This window comes from Nicotiana sylvestris, chromosome 11 (genome assembly GCF_000393655.2).
Source record: "Nicotiana sylvestris chromosome 11, ASM39365v2, whole genome shotgun sequence".
In the NCBI taxonomy this organism is placed as follows: Eukaryota; Viridiplantae; Streptophyta; class Magnoliopsida; order Solanales; family Solanaceae; genus Nicotiana; species Nicotiana sylvestris.
Window position 1 is genome coordinate 159,608,272 of NC_091067.1, and position 17,875 is coordinate 159,626,146.

Below are 17,875 nucleotides of genomic sequence, written 5' to 3' on the forward strand. Positions count from 1 at the left end.
TCATGTTCTTGTTAATTAGTTTAGTATTTCTTTCACATGACCAAACAAAGTACCATCAATGTTTGGAAGTTTTCATACATATACCTACATATATATATCAAGATTGGTACAATTATGAAAGTTTATTTTAACTTCTGTATGTTCAATAAATAAAGTTTTCATTTCAATGTCCTTTAACTTTTGGTGCAATCTAATACTAAAATAATGACATTTTCTTTTCAAAAAGTGTTCTCTAGAAAAATGTTTTGGGCTATGTTACGCGGACTATAAAAAAATATTGCTGCAACTATGTCAACTCCTCTAAATAAAAAATATAGTACTACTTTTGAAAAATCCGACATATAACAATATTTCTGAGAGTCCGAACACCATAGATTCTAGGCTCCAATTTTATAAAATCATAGTGGCTGTTAGCTTTTATCATCTCTACAACCTTAATTTGTCACCAATTAATAGTCTCATAAAATGAAGCACTTGCACTCTTTTTTTCTTCAAATTTCTTTGTTTTATCCACGTTTACACGGTGAAAACTAATATTTCTCTACTTATGCATGTTTATATAGAAAAAATTACCTCCTTTTGTTCCAATTGGAAGCAGAAGAAAGAATAGAGTTAAAGGAGGAAGAAGATGGTGATAAATCTAACAAAATGGAGGAAATTCAAAGAAAATCCAATATTGATGAAGGCTTAAGAAAAATCCTCGATTTGCTTAGGTCTCACAAGCATTGTTGTCTTTTCGAATCCCGGCTTCGCAGTCAGGTAACTCTTTTTTTATTTACTGTAAAACATCTTGTGCAGATAAATATTTATAATAAGTGTCGTTACATTTATAACGATAAGTATATATATATATATATATATATATATATATATATATATATATATACACCATGCAGTTTCATGCATGAATAGCTTTAATCATCTCAGATCTAGACCGAGGTATTGATGGTGGTTTTCTAATCTCGCGTAACATAATGTGATACGATGAGATAGAACAGAATAGAAATAAAGACAGGGAACAAGTTACCTAGTCTTAACGGGCAAAGCGGGCCCCTTTATTATGAATTCTTTAATTCATCATCAATCAAATATCCCCAAGTAGGATTCGAACCTACGACCAATCCGTTAACAGCCGATTGCTCTACCACTGAGCTACTGGGGAACAACAGGAGATTCGATCTCATAGAGTTCAATTCCCGTTCCCATCCCTTGACCAATATGAGCTCGAAGCTTCTTTATCTTTTTTGCATTTTTGATATTATAAACTTAGGTTATTCCTTATTAGTGCTTATTTATTTTTCAGGGAAATCAAGACTATACTGAACAAATTAGACAACATATGGATTTACAGATCATTCAAAGCAAATTAGAACAAGATGTTTATTCGAACTTTGAAATTGCCTTCTTTAGAGATCTTCTCTTGATGTTCAACAACGCCATAGTTTACTATCCAAAAGAAACTATTCAACATGTAGCTGCACTCGAACTTAGAGACATTGTCCGCAGAGAAATGAATGCCAAACCCTTATTTCGTCGTGACATTGTGTGTGGATTACCTGCAGAAGGTAACACAATGTTGGTCAAAGAAATGGCAGAGAAAAGGATGCGCAAAAGGTACAAGATGAGAGCTCGAGAAACTGATGAGTCAGTCAGGAGAAGCGCGAGAGTGAGAAGTAGGGGTTGGGAAATTAAGAATGATCCTGATTATGATTATTATGATTGTAGAGGGCCAAGGAGATCAAGGAGGATAAGAGGCAATATCAACAAAAAGGATTAGGGAACAAAAAGGATTTGGGACCATATAACATTAGTTTGTCGTTAATTTTGTTGGAGCAACGGTAAATATGTCTTCATGTGACCTATATGTCGCGGGTTTGAGTTGCGGAAGTAGTCACTAATGCTTGCATTTCGATAGACTGCCTACATCACACCTCTTGGGATACGGCTCTTCCCCGAATTCTGCGTGAACGCAAAATACTTTGTGCATCGGGTTGCCCTTTACTTTTTTTTTTTTTTTCAATTTAAGTCATAGCCATGGAGAATTTTGATATAGCTGCCTAAACTTTTGCATCAATGTAACCTCTCTTTGGTTATGACCAAGAGAGTTAATATTAGTATTATGATCAAACATTTGATAATCCATTACTTAATTTATATCTGCTCCTAAACGTAGTCTCTTCTTCACATTGAGTAGAAACTTACTCTGTGTCAAGTGTCACTTTTTATTGTTCCAGAGTCAATTTAACTAATATTTTAAGTTAAATTGAATTAAATAAATTCAATAGTTTAAAATTTAGATATTCAAAAAAATATATAAATATATTGAAGCTTTGATCGACAACAATATATCCCATATTCAAATATATATATATGATGGTAGAATTTAATAGATATTTGATTCATTAGTCGAGATGCATCACACAATGAAAAAACTAAACTACATTAAAATGAATAGTAAATTTTCACGAATTTTCTATGGTGAAAGTGGCGGGATGTGAAAAAATCTCTAAAAAATTATTTCATATATTTAAGTTTTAATGGAAAAATTATTGCTTATATGTGCAAGTAAAAAGGTTACAAATACTTGAAGAAACGAAGAAAAGGAAAAAGAAAAACCTAAAATAAGACGAGGCAGTAAATTTTTACAAAATTTACCTTGGCGTGGTAAATTTTCAGACAAGCGGGAAATTCTCCCCCCAATTTTTTTTTTACTATTCCCAAAACTTGCTTAAGAAGTTGGAGGGTGAAAAAAAACTTCCTTGAGAAGGTAAACCAAACGACTCAAGTTTTTTCCCTTTAAAAAGACATAGTAAAAATTTGTTGATCAAATTCACTCAGCGAAAACAATGGCGAAAGAAATAGAGAGAAATCAAGAAGTACATAAAGCAAAAACTGTTGTACATGATGATGAGTTGAACGAGCTGACTCAGCAACCAACTTCAGAAGCAAGAGGAGTTCGCTCCAAATACTCTGATATTCAAAACCGTATTTGTGGTAATTTTTCTGATTTTTTTTTGTTTTTGTTTTTTTTTTGTTTTGCTCTGTTTTTTTATATAAAAAAAATATTGTTTTTGTTTTTTATGCAGAGGGAAAAGATGAAATAGCGAATGTTGATTCTGAGAAGTTTAAGGAAATTATGAAAGATATTGAAAACTCTCATTATGAAGGTATTTTTGTTTTTCCCTTTTTCTCTATATTTTTTAAAACTATTATTATGGATAGTTTTATTTTCCCTTTTGTATTATGATTATGTATTGAGAGTGATATTTAGATGTTAAAGGTTTTATTTTTACGTTGAATATTTACAAAATTTTGCATATATATGCTTGAAAGCTTTTATTTTTAAGACAAATAGTAACTAGTAAGTTTAAGTAAGCTACATTTGTTGCAGTTATGGCAGCACTGCTAAAATATTTAGAATTTTGTCTGTTAACTTTGTGTTCTGAATTCTAGTAAATATGAACTGTGATTGACCCTAATAAGCGTGTGGTGCGACTCAAAATCCGAATCTTGTTTTGTTTTTTTCTATTTGTTTCGTGTGTGATTGTATGGTAGTTAACCACCATTGTAACATTGTCCATAGAGATTACCCCCTCAATGCAAAAAGAAAAGAGAAAAAGAATGTCAATATTACAATCTTGAGAGTAGAACAGTTTTTTCTTCTGTTATGAGTTTCACAAACATGTTAAATATTTCAACAAGAATTCTTTTTGTGATTTATAGTAGTGATTTTTTTGGGGGTCAATTTCAGTAGTGATTTTACTGTAGCTTAATTATGCAAACTTTACTTTTAGGAAAGAGAAAAATTGATGTTTAGTGTTCATACTGAATATAGATGCGATGGTTCTCATATGTAGAGGCTGACCATGTTTCGAACATTAAGAGTTTGAGTTCGGGATTCTACTATACTAGTGAATTTGTTCGCCAATAAAGAATTTAGAATTATCTTCTTATGAATCAAGTCGAGATAGAGAGACAAATTTTTTTTGCTTAGAGTTGAGACTTCTTTTCCCTACTAATTAACAAAATAATTAAGAAGATCAATTTGTTAACATCAATTCATATATGTCATTCAGTTATAAAAAGAAGCTCAATTTTATTAAATATACATTAGATAGACAGTATAAAAGTATTCATAGATTTTATTTATCCATTTATTTTTCACTTTTATCTTCTTTTAATACGGTGACATTGCCTCTTCTGTTTCCTACTTTTATTTGTTTTCTTCACCAAATGCATCTACATTGATTAAAGTCATCAGACAACACATAGCCAGTGCTTCTCATTGCAAAAATAATAATAATAAGAATAATGGTAGAGACTTTTATTCTAACCATAGGATAAATAGGAAAGTATAAGATAAAGGCAAGTAAATGGAAAAAAAAAAAGACAATATAATATATCATGTTGAGTAATAGTATCCTCTCGAGCTGTTTTGGTTTGAAATAAGAGTAGAAAAGCTAATTCAAGAAATAGTGAAAGAACCAGAGTGAAAATTACATCAAAATCAAAATCCAATAATTCATGGATAATGTCTATGTACTACACTTTAGGAGTTTTGCGGAGAATCATATGCAAGAGCGAAATTGTCGCTGCACAACTGTAACCAAGTCAAGCACCTGAATAGTGAATACAAAGAAAAGTAGCAGGTACCGTCACCACTCGTGCACACACCATGATGTGATTCATCTAGTAATCGTTATAGGAGAAAAGAAAATAGTGGCATATAAATTTATATAGAAGTAATAACGAAAGAATTAACAATACCTGTAGAGATCCCTCATAAGTGAACCGGCACAAACAACAATACTCTTTTGCAGCTTTGGATAACATAGCATGGTTTGAAGAGTAGATAAAATGCGCTCTTCACCATAGTGAAAATGTTGAGAATGAAAATTATAACGAAATAGTTTTTTGAATAGCCAAACTCATGTGCTATAATAAAATTGCATTCTAGATCTTTTCCTTAGGCCATATATGCCTTGAGAACTCTTGTGATTCTTGAAATTCTCTTTTACTTTTTTTTATATGACTGCAATATTACTCGGATAAACCTTTAAATCAGAGAAAGGATATGAAAAAGATGCAATTCCATGAGATATAAAAAGCTTGTTGATGGCTAACCTGTTTGCGAGTATCACTTGGAGCACTTTTAATATTATCAAAAAGAGGCTTAGATTACAAAAAGACATGATGCAAAATAATTACGAAGAGAGTTTGCAACGTACTTGTCAGATCAGGTGCTTGGCTTTGAAATTTAATTCCCTTTGCGATATAACAGATACGTTGAATCTTGCAGGCCTCTGCAATACACCCAAGGGAACACAAATAACAATTGCATAAGAGTATGAATAAGAAACTAAAGAAAAAAAATAGTACTTAACTGAGTGCAAAGACATAAACCCGGTCTTCAAATATAAGAACAAATTCATCAAGCTTTTGCCTCTTCGGCTGTGCTATATTGTAACGTCCATACATATAGGTAAATTCTAATAATAAAGAAGCTAACGGTAGAAACTTATGGAAGAAATTAATAGAGGGTCTTTATATAATTTTAAGCAATATCTTAAGGTGAAAATAAGAGAAAAATGCCAAAAATTTGACAAAAAAGATAAATACCAATGCTAGCTTAAGAGATATGTCATGTCAGCATTTATTTTCCCTCTTTTATATATATATAGAGAGATTCCTTTCGATTTATTGGGTTCAAAATATATTTTTTCTACTTATTTAGCGAACTTTTTAATACACATACATGATCTGAGCCAAAGTTTCTAGGTTTGGATGAATCCGTAACTTATGCACTACATCTGCCTTTGTTCATACTTAAGATATTGTCCTTTAGGATGAGGGATTGGATTTTTTGTTTCTTGGAGGGGGGATGATGGCATGGTGGATGGTGAGCTACTAGTTGAAACCATTGGAAGAATCTTAAAGTGTCTCCTAAGTTATATCATCAAATTATTTACTTTAAAAGGTTAAACAATGACATGTCGTGTTAGGTTATGAATCAAGATATTTGCAAGTATTTGCTTCAATATTACAACATTTCGTTTTCCTTCTTATAAGGAGGTGATGGGGTTAGTAGTAGTTGTACTAATCACAAGAATATTGAAAGTGAAATTCTAAGGTATCAGGGCTACTTGTTTTTTGCCTTGTCACGGTTTTTTTCCTGGTGGTATGAGGTACCGTTCAATAACATTGCGAAGATTTGAAAGTGTGTCCTTAACATTTATTCATGTTTCTTTTTCCCCTTTTGCAGTCTGGAGATAAAGCTAAATTTTGGTAAATATGATCAGTTATAGTATTTTAGTGCGATGTTGGGTGCTTTACTTAAATATGATCGAGCATGAAAACTCAAGTTCAAGTTTTTTAAATGAAGTAGTGATTGGTGCTACTATCTTGTTTAATATTGTATCCTTGAGAGGCCTTAAACTTATAAGCTAGAGTTTGTATAGTTTACGACATTAGAAGGCTGAATTGAACAGTTCTTGTTGAATGTTGGGTTGCAAACTTATTTTTGAGATGGATTATTAACCTTATCTGCTGTGTTGATTAGTGAAAAAGCCAAGAGAGCAAGTTGCAGATGCAGAGGCATTGTTTGATCTCACCAAAACTTTGGCGGCTTCTGTTAGATCACATTCCACTGGTGTTACACCTTATATATTCATTTCCTCTTTGCTTGATGTTTTTGGGACACAACGTCCAAAAGGTCATTCTGTGAATGCAAATGCACTTTGGAAAGATATTGGGCTGGCTGTTTCACCAATTTTTACGAATGCTGGAGGTTGCCTCACTATGTAAGATTTGTTTTGCAACTTTTAATTCTTACAATGTGCTCACAGCTCTGTTTCATGAGACACTTGGGTTCTCATTCTTGTTTATACTTTTTCTGAAGGCTTGGACCCATGAACTGTGAATTTAAGTGTCGGAAGGTTACACGTAGACCACGGACAAAGGTGCACTCACGTGCTCGTCCAAAGGAGGTACGTGTAACTCTCTCATGACTTGTGTTAAATGCAATTAACATTGTAGACATGTGCAGGCAAGAGTTAAGTAGGTTTTAAGATATTGACACTAGAGTGCATTTAGAAAATTTCTTTACTTGATATGTTCCATTTTGGTTCTAAAAACTATTGTTCTGATGTTGCTCTGAAATTTGTTTCTCATGTTCCTTTGGACGCCTGTGACCTGTAATGCACATCTTAAGTCCATGCAAGGAAAATGTGAACTTAGTAGAAATTTTCTAGTCCATTTAATATATAGTGGAAGCAACCATCGTCTCTTTTTTACAGTGAAAACTGAAATTGATAAATCTTCTTGCTGGACTAAACTGTCTGCCAAGAAAAAAGGAAAAGCATCACGTATTCATAGCTCGACCCCATGATATGTGTATCTTGTAAAGCTCTCCTGTATTAAGTTTGTCATTATTTCTGGTAATGACATAAAATGGGGTTGAAATAAGGCCAATATGTCTTGATTTTGCATTTCATTTAGCTTATTGCTACTGTGACATTCCAGTGTGATGCAATAATCTGCTTTTGTCACAGCTTGAAGTTAATGCTGAGGAGAAAACAGATACAGACAAGAACATATCAACCATGTTTCAGATCCTAAGGAAGAAGCGAGTTAAGCTTGAGAGTCTCATAATGAACAGAAAATCCTTTGCGCAAAGCATTGAGAATTTATTTACACTATCTTTTCTAGTGAAAGATGGACGGGTTTTCGTAGATTTGGATGAAAGTGGATCTCATTTTGTCTGTAAGATACCTTTCTGAACCTTTTTTTGAGAGTTCCTTTTATATTTGTCCTTCTCTTTCTTGATTCCTCTAGGTCTATAGTGTTTTTCTCCTTTCTAATGTTCTTCCCATCTCAGCTCCTAGGAATGGTCCTGCTGCCGCTGCAGTTAAGTCTGGTGAAGTTAAATACAGCCACTTTGTCTTCAGATTGGATTTTGCTGATTGGGAGGTAGGGAATTATATCTAAATCATAATTCTGTGTCCATATTAGGTACTTAGTGAGTAGGATCCTAGCATTTTCTATGATATGCATTTGAAAGCTTCCAGATTGATTTCTTTGTTACTCAGCAACTCTCGGTTTGACATTATGGCCAAATTGCATTGTGCATGCAGCTGATGAAGAATGTGGTACCAGAAGGAGAAGAGCTGATGCCAAACAGGGACATATCGATGAATCCAGGCATTACTGAAGCTAAACCTGTTCTAATCAATGATTCTCGACCAATATTAAATGTCACTTGGGTCAAGAAATTTTCAAGGAACCGTGGCAAGGTTTTACGCGAAGCGTCAGAAGTTGACGATTCATATGAAATTGGTGATGCAAACATTTGCAATGGTAGCCTGAAGAGGAAGTTACTATAAGGTTGGAGATATCTGTATATTCCAAATAGGCTATTTTGGTGTAAATAAGAAATGCAGACCTCATTAATTTGCTAAGGATCAATTTTAGCTGCCTTGTTCTCTGGTAAGGTAGAGTTAGTTAATGAGTAGTTCTTTTGGATGTAAAGCTGCTGGATCTGAGGCTTTCATATCATAGGGACTGATCAATATTTCCCTGTTAAAAGTTCTTAAATCATTACCCCTTTCTAATCACATTAGTATTTCTTTTACTCCATTTGTCTCATATTGTGTTGTGTTTTTCTTTTACACGCCCTTTGAGAAAAATTAATTAGGAAAGGGATTAGAATATTCTACCCTTATTTATGTCTTAAGATATAATCTCTTTTCATTGACTATTTATTCTATTTATGTGTTATTTTCATCTTCAAGAACAATTATTACTAAGGGTAAAAAATAATTAATCTTGTGTTGAAATTTTAAAATGTTAAATAATTTGAGACAACTATTTTTAGTAATTATGGGGACATTTGCATCTATATTCGCTTTTTGGGTCACATTTTAACTTGCACTTGTTTTGCAAAAAAAATTGCAAGTGTACTTACTTTTTCGCGTAACTTGAGCATACGGGGCTGAAGTAACAAAGACAATCATGCAAAATTTCAGCATTCTAGTAGATGAGACTGAAGTAGTAAGTATGCTAAACCAAATATGCTGAAATTTTTGTTTATAATTGTTGAACTTAAGCATAGTAGCTGAAGTTTTTGTTCGTAATTGCTGAAGTTTTTATTTTTGTAATTGGCGAATTTCAGCTTTAGAGCTGAAGTTTTTGTTTTTGTAACTGACGAACTTTAGCTCTAGAGCTGGAAATTTGTTTTGTACCTGGTCAACTTCAGCTCTAGAGCTGAAGTATTTGTTTGTAACTGACGAACTTCTAATATGATTCTTTTTATCTAACTTGGTTTTGGTTTTTCTTGTTTCCTCAAGATTTTAATGATTCTTTTTTTCTTTCAAAACACCATACCAAAACAAAATCTAAAAAGTCATCTACTATTTCAAGGATCTCACTCGTTATAAATTTTCAATTCCTTGTAGAAAAGGAAAATTTCACTCCCTTGGGTAGTAAGAGCCGGAGTATAAAAATTAGTACTAGTATTAATAGTTCATGCAAGTATTACGAAGTTGTCTGCTTTTGCCAAGTGGTGAAAAGGTTTGCGGAAATTAAGATGGCGAGTTTGTCAAGCATCCCTTCAGCCTTGTCAATGTTCCAGGCCTAGTGATTGAGGGCGGATATAACTTTGAGGAGGAGAAGGAGGAGGAGAAAGGGGGCTAAAGTTGTTTAAAAAGTGGGTACAAGTTAAAACTTTAAAAAAATGGGTATAAGTTAAATAGGACGACCAAATAGGGCGCCTCGTGCAATTTTTACGTAATTATGACTGTTAATATGAGACAGAGGGAGTATTGTTTTATTTTGAACTTTCTGCCATCTCTTGTTACTTTCTTTCCATTTTGTATGATATAATTAATATTTGAAAATAATTGCACTTTTCATATGAAATTTTAGTTCATATGGTTCTTATTTCTTTGACAAGCATTTGAAAGTAGATGCAAATAAAGGCCACTAAAAAGCTGAAAGCTAATTAGCTATAAAGTAATGAGAGGACCCAATAGCTTTGAGCTCATCAGAACAATATAGTTAAATTTAGCCCAAAATATGAAGTTACAATGGCAAAAAAGTATGCACGTGTTTTTTTCTTTTCTTTTTGATAACCGAGAAGGAGAGCATTGACGTAACTTGTAAAGTTGTTGTCATATGACCAGGAGGTCACGGGTTCGAGCCGCGGAAACAACCTCTTGTAGAAATGCAGGGTAAGACTGCGTACGATAGACCCTTGTGGTCCGACCTTTTTCCGGACCCCGCACATAAAGGGGAGCTTAGTGCACCAAGCTATCCTTTTTTTGATAACCGACAAATTACCATCGAAAAATCCCAAGGAACGACTGGTGCACGATTTGAAACTAAGAGGATAATAGACTAATTCATAACCCCTTCTCCACTTAAATACTAGGCTTGTCCAGAGGTAGAGTTCAAACTCGTGACGGGCGCTAAATCCACATATCACAATGTACTACCACTGAACCAAAGCCTTGGCGCAAACGTAAACACATATTCTCTGCTTCAAATTGTTACTACTATTTTTGGCTGAATCATCCTAGACAAAATATATTACTTTTTCAAGCCTCAATGTGGATTAGAATGTGCCTACACAAAATATTTTATTTTTTTCAAGCCTCAATGTGTATTAAAATGTGCCTACACAAGTAGCAACTAGGACATAATGGCAAGTTATCAACAAAAGAAAAAGAGAATAAAGTTTTATTTCAGCAAATATGGTTAGGGACCTAGTGAAAGATAATTACTGGAAACTCATTACTTCTATTTACTCTATAAAATATCAATCACACAACAGTTGATTTCGTGAAGGCCGCTGGCCAAGCCATTCTTGGCTCTGACCATAACAAGTTCAAAAAATACACAATGACTAGTACACAAATACAAATTCAAGTAGAACATAATATCTTCTATTCCTCGCTCTTGGGAATGTTGAGCTCTTTAAATAAAGGACTGTCGATTCCCACACCCATTGCGTTCAAACCGTTGTCAACGTATATAACAGCACCCGTAATCGCTGAAGCCAGAGGCGATGCTAGGAATGCAGCTGTATTTCCTACTTCATCTATGGCAAGTTTTTCCAAAAGGTATATTAAGAGCAAAGTAAGACAAGGGAGAGAGTGTAAAGTAAACACTTTTAGTGAGAAAATAACTTGTGTGGATGATTTACCTGCTGATAATTCTTTCTGTAGAGGTGCATTGGCTATGGAGTAGTCTATCATCATATCTATGAAACCAATTGCTTTTGCAGCTCGACTTCTTAACGGGCCTGGATAGAGATATGTTTCTCTTGTCAATAAAAGAATTTACATGAAAGGAACATTATATAAAGAAGTGAGTTGGAACAAAAGGCTGAGTAGTGGTTGCTTCGCTTCCTAGTAAACTTCCGAGGTTATTCTATAACTTGGTTGAGGTGTTATCATATAGAGGAAATCATAACCCAAACGACAATAAATGGTCACATACCGGCAGATATTGTGTTCACCCTAACTTTCTTTTTTCTTCCGGCCTCGAAAGCAAGCACCTACATCATTAGAATGACTCCTTTCAATGATAAGAAGCAATCAAATAGGGTGGATATTAGATATTCAAGGGGAGAAAACCATATAGTTTCTCCTCTTGTCACAACTCACTCTGGTGTCACTCTCGAGTGCTGCTTTGGCAGAACTCATACCTCCTCCATATCTGCGCATGATATATTTCACTGGGTGACTCCTCTAGCGACAAATTTAAAATTTAAGAGTATATCATCTAAAGAATAAAGCAAGACGAGAGAAAGACTAATGTGTACCCTGGAATTATCCTCTCAGACGCAATATAGGTCAGAGAAATTGAAGAACCACCTGTTATAAAATCATCATTCATTTCAAAGGAACATTTTGGGGAAGTACATAAATGTATAGATGGACAAACAAGGAACAAGAAACGAAAGGAAATACATAAAATAAATGCCAAACTAAATACATGCCTGGGTTCATAATTGGAAGGAAATGCTTTAGTAAAGATACATAGGAATAACTTGATGCTGATATTGCCGCAAGGTATCCTTTCCTCGTTGTCTCCAAAAGAGGTTTAGTCACCTAAAGGTTGAATGATTTAATAAGAAAGATCACAAATGAAGAAGCACTGATTTATAATCTCAAAAGGTGATACCTCTGGCCCATTAGCAAGTGAATGTACAAGAATGTCGATGCTGCCAAAATCCTCCTTAACAGATTCTGCAGCTTCCTATAAACAAGAGAAATATGAAACTGAGATACACCAACTTTAGAGGACATAACAATTAATATCAGGAAGATGAAGATGTCTTGATAGTTGATACTGGCCTAAAATGATTACCAACACAAACATGAAACTACCAGGTCCAGAGATAAGAAAAACGGATATTTTTAATTTGTTTAGGGCAAGTATTAATAATAACCATGGTAGTTACGCTAATTGAATGTCCAAATCTAGTTCTTAAGAATAGCGAGCCACACCAACAAGAGTCACTCATTTTGTTCAGCATGCACAAGCAAGTGCGAATAGGAAGGACTTCATACCGAAACTGTCCACTTGGAAGAACCAGCATAACGCTTATTTGATTTTATCTGCATGGTTAGAATATATACAGTTTAGGAAGATTCCAATGAAACACTACAAAAAAATTTCACACAACTATATGTTTTAACATTACATCTTCGGGTACATCCTCAAGACTGTCAAAAACAGCATCCAAGGGGTATACTTTTGTAATCTCCATCAAAGAACCATCTGGCAAACTGACAAAGATGCATTTAATGGGAGGTTAGTTATAAAGCCTATTTTCTGCAGTGGTACAAAGTAATCACAAGTTTAGACTCTAACACGCGTGATTCATCAAACTTCCCACGTCGCAGACTTGTTTCGAAAATGTTTAAGGCCTGTTTAAAGAAATGTAAAACATCAAAATGATTGAATATATATATACAGAGATTTCAAGCTAAAATCCAACAAGAAATTGTAAATTTCACTTACCGGAACCCAGGTTCCAACTAGAATTTCAGCTCCTGCAGCAGCCAGGGACTTAGCAATAGCCCACCCGTATCCATTATCATCAGCTATACCAGCTATAAATGCCCTTTTACCTGCAAACAGCATTTAAAATGGAGATCTCAAGTTTCTTTTTTTACCAATAAAATGGAGATCCCAAGTTTTTTTTTTTTTTTGGTGGGGGGAGTAGGAGAAAAAAAAAAGTTGATCGGCAGAGAACATCCACCATCTCTTCCATGCACTGCTAAGATCTAAAACCACACAAAATCTAGAAAAGCTTTTGAAAATTAAAAATTCAAAACAACCTGACCTTTCAAATCAATCGGCAGCCCAGAGGCAGCCTTGCTTCCATCAGCTTCCGATTTTGCCTTGGTGACAACTTTCTCTAACTTTTGAGACGTAGATGTGAAATTGCGCCAAAAATTCTGAGTGGATGAAACTTGACAGCTACTAGCAAGTCTATTCCATGACTGTTTTCTAGTGTCAGCACAAAACTTTGTTGAGCAGACACTGGAAATTCTTTTAGTAGAGAATATGGATGGCCTAGCTATCGTTATTTGGAAGCTTGAAGCTGCACTTGCTGCCATTTCTAGCAGACAAAAGCATAACGGTATCACTCAGAAAGCTACAACCTTACATTTTCACAAGTAAATTCAGAAATGTACAAGTTGTATGTAGGTTTATAAAGAAACGTAATGTAAAGCGAGCTGCAGTTTTCATCTCGGACAATTCTGATCTTAATTCTCTTACATCAATAGCACATTAAACCTTCAAATCTTTTATTAAAAGCAGCCAGTTCATTTGATGATAGAAATACAAAAAAACATAGCAGTTAGCTAAATCACTAGCCTTATTTCTTCAAATTCCAGAAATATGAAAAAGTAAAAATCCTGGAACTCCCACAGCTAAGCTCCTTTTCTCAAAACCAAAGTAAAATCAGCTCATTTGAACCCATGTTCTGTTTTTAGCGCTTCGTGCAAATACTACCTCTTTCTTGCCTTAAATAAAACAAAAATAATAATGAAACAGGATACATACACCTAAATATATATCATCTGCCATCATATGTTACATATCCTAGTCATTTTTCTGTTTTTTTAGTTAAAGAAAAGAAGATGAAATTGGATACGTAAACCTAAATAGATTGCAGCTAACACCAACAGCACATTAACATTTCAAAATTCTTTATTTCTTTCCATTGTAGGAAACCGAAGTAATAGTTCTCTTAATTACGTCAAGAGCAACAACTGCAATAATGAAAGACTTTAGATCTCAATATCTCATTCATACAAATCAGAAACCAAGCACTACATCTCGTGCATGTAGTAGTTCTTCTCTCTTTTTGTTTGTATTTTTCAATCTTCTAGCTACCAATAAACACTATATATTGTACACAAATCTCTACACCAGTGACCAAATCATCTCCCTACACTCCACCCTCCATCACCAGAGGCGGATTCAGCATATTGTTCTCAGATTCATCTGAACCCAATATTTTCGGCACGGACATAAATTTATGTGTAAAGATTCACTAAACGTGTAACAATTAGCTGATATGGACCCATAACTTTAAAAATACGAGGGGTTCAATGCTAATAACCTTAAAGGTTGAACTTATAGAGTCTAAATCCTGGATCCGCCTATTTCCATCACCCGTCAAAACATACAACCAAGACCATAACTAGAAAAAAAAATATTTAAGCATACTAATAACGGTAAAGTTCTTGACAAGCATCTCATCCAAACAGACCCATGGCATGGACTTACATTCCCCAGAAACTACATAATTAAACACTTAAAAATGAAAATTTTAGAACACACCACACATTCTTAAGCTCAGTTTTGTTCCAAATGCAGCCAAAATTAAGTATAATTTCAAGCAGCAAATACCGAAAAAAAGATAAGCAGTAAAAACTGAGACTTGTACACATTTAAATTACTACATAATTAAACCCAGTAAAGATGAAATATTTAAACATAAAACAAACTTTAGGCTAATGATTATACCAAATGCAGCCAAAATTAAGTATAATTTCAATTACCCAGAAAAAGATAGGCAGTAAAAACTGAAACTTGTACACATTTGAATTACTACATAATTAAACCCTCAAAGATGAAAACTTTAAAACATAACACAAAGTTCAGACTGATGTTTATACCAAATGCAGCCAAAATTAAGCATATTTCAAGAAACCAATACCCAGAAAAAAAGATAAGCAGTAAAAACTGAAACTTTAATCATTTGAAGTAATTATGAAGAAGAAGAAGAGCGTAATAAGAAAGATATGAACCTTGAATAAAGAATGCGAAAATAGTTGACAGAATTGTGGGTATAAGGGGTTTTTGGTTTTTGTTGCTATCCTTTGGAGAGGAATTGAGTCAGCATTAACAGTAGTAGTTGTTGTCTGTTGGAGTCTTTAAAGACGGAAATGGAGTCGGGGAAATAACTGGGCCTAGTATTTATGGGCCTATAATGTTACTGGGCTTAGATCGTTGTTGGGTTTTAATATCTGAAAGCAGTAAACTAGTGAAAATAGCACGGGCTAGTCAGTTTGCAGACTTGTAACTGAAAAATAGCCAGCGTTTACAAAGTTATTGAAAAATAGCCACTATTTTACTGTAACATGGAGAGTTCCAGCATAATATACTGGAGATTGGTGAACCTATATATGAACTTCCAGCAGGTTATGCTGGAACTCCAACACATGGAAAGTTCCGGCATAATATACTGGAGATTGGAACACCTGTTTATGAACTTCCAACATATTATGCTGGACCAGTATATTATACTGAAACTCCACTATATTATGTTGGAAGTCCAGTATATTATACTGTAATTCCAGTATATTATGTTGGAAGTCCACTATATTATGCTAGAACTCCAGTATATTATGTTGTACTGGAAGTCCGATATATTATATTGGAACTCTAGTATATTATGCCGGAACTCCAGTATATTATGCTGGAATATTTTTTGGATTTTGAAGAGTATTTTCGTTCAGATTTATCTTTATATGAAAAGTGGATAAATTTTGATTACTTTTGAAACTATGCCTATTTTTCAATTACCACTTGTAAATCTGACTATTTTTGAATTTCACCCAAGAAATTATGGTAGAAATGACACCAGGTAGCCCGTCTAAAGGGCTGCTATTTAAGAATTAGTCGTGTGTCCTGAATTTCAATTTTTCAGTTCAAATTTTCGGGATAAAAATATTTTGACTTGTCCTAAAATTAATATTTTTAGTTTAAAATTTCAGGACAAAATAAGTACTGGTTAATCTCTAAATAGCATCACTCATAATGACTATATGTGCACTTGTCCCGAAATTATGGTAGAAATTATACCAAGTAGCCTGTCTAAAGGGATGCTATTTAAGAATTAACCAATGAGTCTTGATTCAACTTTTCAAGATACAAATATCCTACAACAACAACAATAACAACAACCCAGTGTAATCCCACAAGTGGGGTCTGGGGAGGGTAATATGTACGCAGACCTTACCTCTACCCCGAGGGGCAGAGAGGCTGTTTCCAGGAGACCCTCGGCTCAAAGAGGCAACAAGAGACACTATATTAGTACTATCAATAGACTCATAATAAAACAACATAAAATACCGTAAAATTCATAACATAACACAAAATTCCATAAAAAACAAAGTAACAACAATATAAGAGATATATGAAATACGAGAAAGATGTAAGGTATTAATACACAGAAGATAAAGCCCATCATCAATAGTTGATCAATAGCATTCTAAGACTAATTCCTAACTGGCTAGTCTCACTCTAGTGCGCTGTAAAAAAGACATCACAATTTCCCCTAACCTACAACCTTAATGCTCGATCTCCACAATTCCCTGTTTAGGGCCATGTCCTCAGTAACCCTAAGTCGCGCCATATCCTGCCTGATCACCTCTCCCCAATACTTCTTAGGTCTCCCTCTACCTCTCCTCGTACCCACCACCGCCAGTCGTTCACACCTTCTCACCGGTGCATCAATGTTCCTCCTCTGAATTAAAATTAAATATCCGAAAATTAAAATTTTTAGTTCAGATTTTTAGGACAAAATAAGTACTGGCTAATCCCTAAAGGGAAAATTTCACATAGGAATAATTGGGATCCCTACTTTTCAATTTTATAGCCCATATTTTAATTTACAATCAACTAACCCAAAAATAATAGGCTAAGATCAACATCCAACTCCTATAAGTTCTCAAAATTACTATTTAATTTTTAAAAAAGATTGCTCAAGCTTTTAAGTTAATTTTTGAATCAGTAACTGTAACTCAAATATTAGTTCAAGAAACCAAATCCATTTGGGTGGTGAAAATTAGATTTTTAACAAGCTTAAATATGTGGGTTTAGATTTCGAATTTGATTTTGTGAGAAATTTGGAGTGTGTATGATCTAGAATTGTTAGAAATAGTATAAAGAGGTTGCATATAAAATTTGAAGTCATTTAATGGAGATTTGGACTGATTTTGAACAAGAATTGCAACTGAAAATCGTGGAAGAAGTTCGTCTACAGACGCTTGTATAAAGGTATATAAAAATGTATAATTGTGTATAAGATGTGTTTATACACTCATATCCACTATTATACAAGATTATACATAATTATACAAAAAACTAACTTCGTCTTCTTCCTTGCGTTTTTTTCTGAAATTTAACTCAAATCTTGCTCAAATCTACACCAAATCACTTCAAATTTAAATTTTGAACTCCTTTTGATATTTTCAATCAATTGGAACAACATCCAATCCAAACAACTAACAAACTTAAAAAATCTTATTTTTGAAAGCAAAGATTTAAATGGCGTTCAATGGTGGAA

At 33.9% G+C, this 17,875-nt stretch overlaps 2 protein-coding genes and 1 non-coding gene across 3 annotated transcripts; 1 reads left to right on the forward strand and 2 right to left on the reverse strand.

Moving 5' to 3' along the window:
* Positions 1-1,090: 1,090 nt before the first annotated feature.
* On the reverse strand, positions 1,091-1,162 carry TRNAN-GUU (transfer RNA asparagine (anticodon GUU)). The gene has a single exon. It is a non-coding gene; the product is annotated as a tRNA-Asn (tRNA).
* Positions 1,163-2,793: 1,631 nt separating this feature from the next.
* Positions 2,794-8,592, forward strand: LOC104238748 (non-structural maintenance of chromosomes element 4 homolog A-like). Its single transcript, XM_009793208.2, has 7 exons — positions 2,794-2,994; positions 3,087-3,167; positions 6,560-6,800; positions 6,899-6,986; positions 7,551-7,761; positions 7,877-7,968; positions 8,133-8,592. The coding sequence occupies exons 1-7, from the start codon at positions 2,847-2,849 to the stop codon at positions 8,379-8,381; spliced, it is 1,110 nt and encodes a 369-aa protein (XP_009791510.1). The 5' UTR covers positions 2,794-2,846; the 3' UTR covers positions 8,382-8,592.
* A 2,112-nt stretch (positions 8,593-10,704) lies between these two features.
* LOC104238749 (enoyl-[acyl-carrier-protein] reductase [NADH], chloroplastic) lies at positions 10,705-15,431 on the reverse strand. Its single transcript, XM_009793209.2, has 13 exons — positions 15,333-15,431; positions 13,352-13,630; positions 13,027-13,136; positions 12,877-12,932; positions 12,707-12,791; positions 12,573-12,620; positions 12,184-12,258; positions 11,999-12,110; positions 11,822-11,873; positions 11,664-11,715; positions 11,497-11,554; positions 11,201-11,299; positions 10,705-11,095 (listed from the first exon to the last, which is right to left on the reverse strand). Exons 2-13 carry the CDS (start codon positions 13,626-13,628, stop codon positions 10,941-10,943), a joined length of 1,179 nt encoding a protein of 392 aa, XP_009791511.1. The 5' UTR covers positions 13,629-13,630; positions 15,333-15,431; the 3' UTR covers positions 10,705-10,940.
* Positions 15,432-17,875: the final 2,444 nt, after the last annotated feature.

What these genes read in the sequence shown, in the direction of transcription:
- LOC104238748 (XM_009793208.2), top strand. Translation starts at nt 2,847, where the DNA reads ATGGCGAAAGAAATAGAGAGAAATCAAGAAGTACATAAAGCAAAAACT. An exon ending in TATTCAAAACCGTATTTGTG is followed by an intron (nt 2,995 to 3,086) that starts GTAATTTTTCTG and finishes TTTTTTATGCAG; the next exon opens with AGGGAAAAGATGAAATAGCG. An exon ending in TGAAAACTCTCATTATGAAG is followed by an intron (nt 3,168 to 6,559) that starts GTATTTTTGTTT and finishes TGTGTTGATTAG; the next exon opens with TGAAAAAGCCAAGAGAGCAA.
- LOC104238749 (XM_009793209.2), bottom strand. Translation starts at nt 13,628, where the DNA reads ATGGCAGCAAGTGCAGCTTCAAGCTTCCAAATAACGATAGCTAGGCCA. An exon ending in TAGTTGGAACCTGGGTTCCG is followed by an intron (nt 12,933 to 13,026) that starts GTAAGTGAAATT and finishes TTCTTTAAACAG; the next exon opens with GCCTTAAACATTTTCGAAAC. An exon ending in TCTGAGAGGATAATTCCAGG is followed by an intron (nt 11,716 to 11,821) that starts GTACACATTAGT and finishes TATCATGCGCAG; the next exon opens with ATATGGAGGAGGTATGAGTT.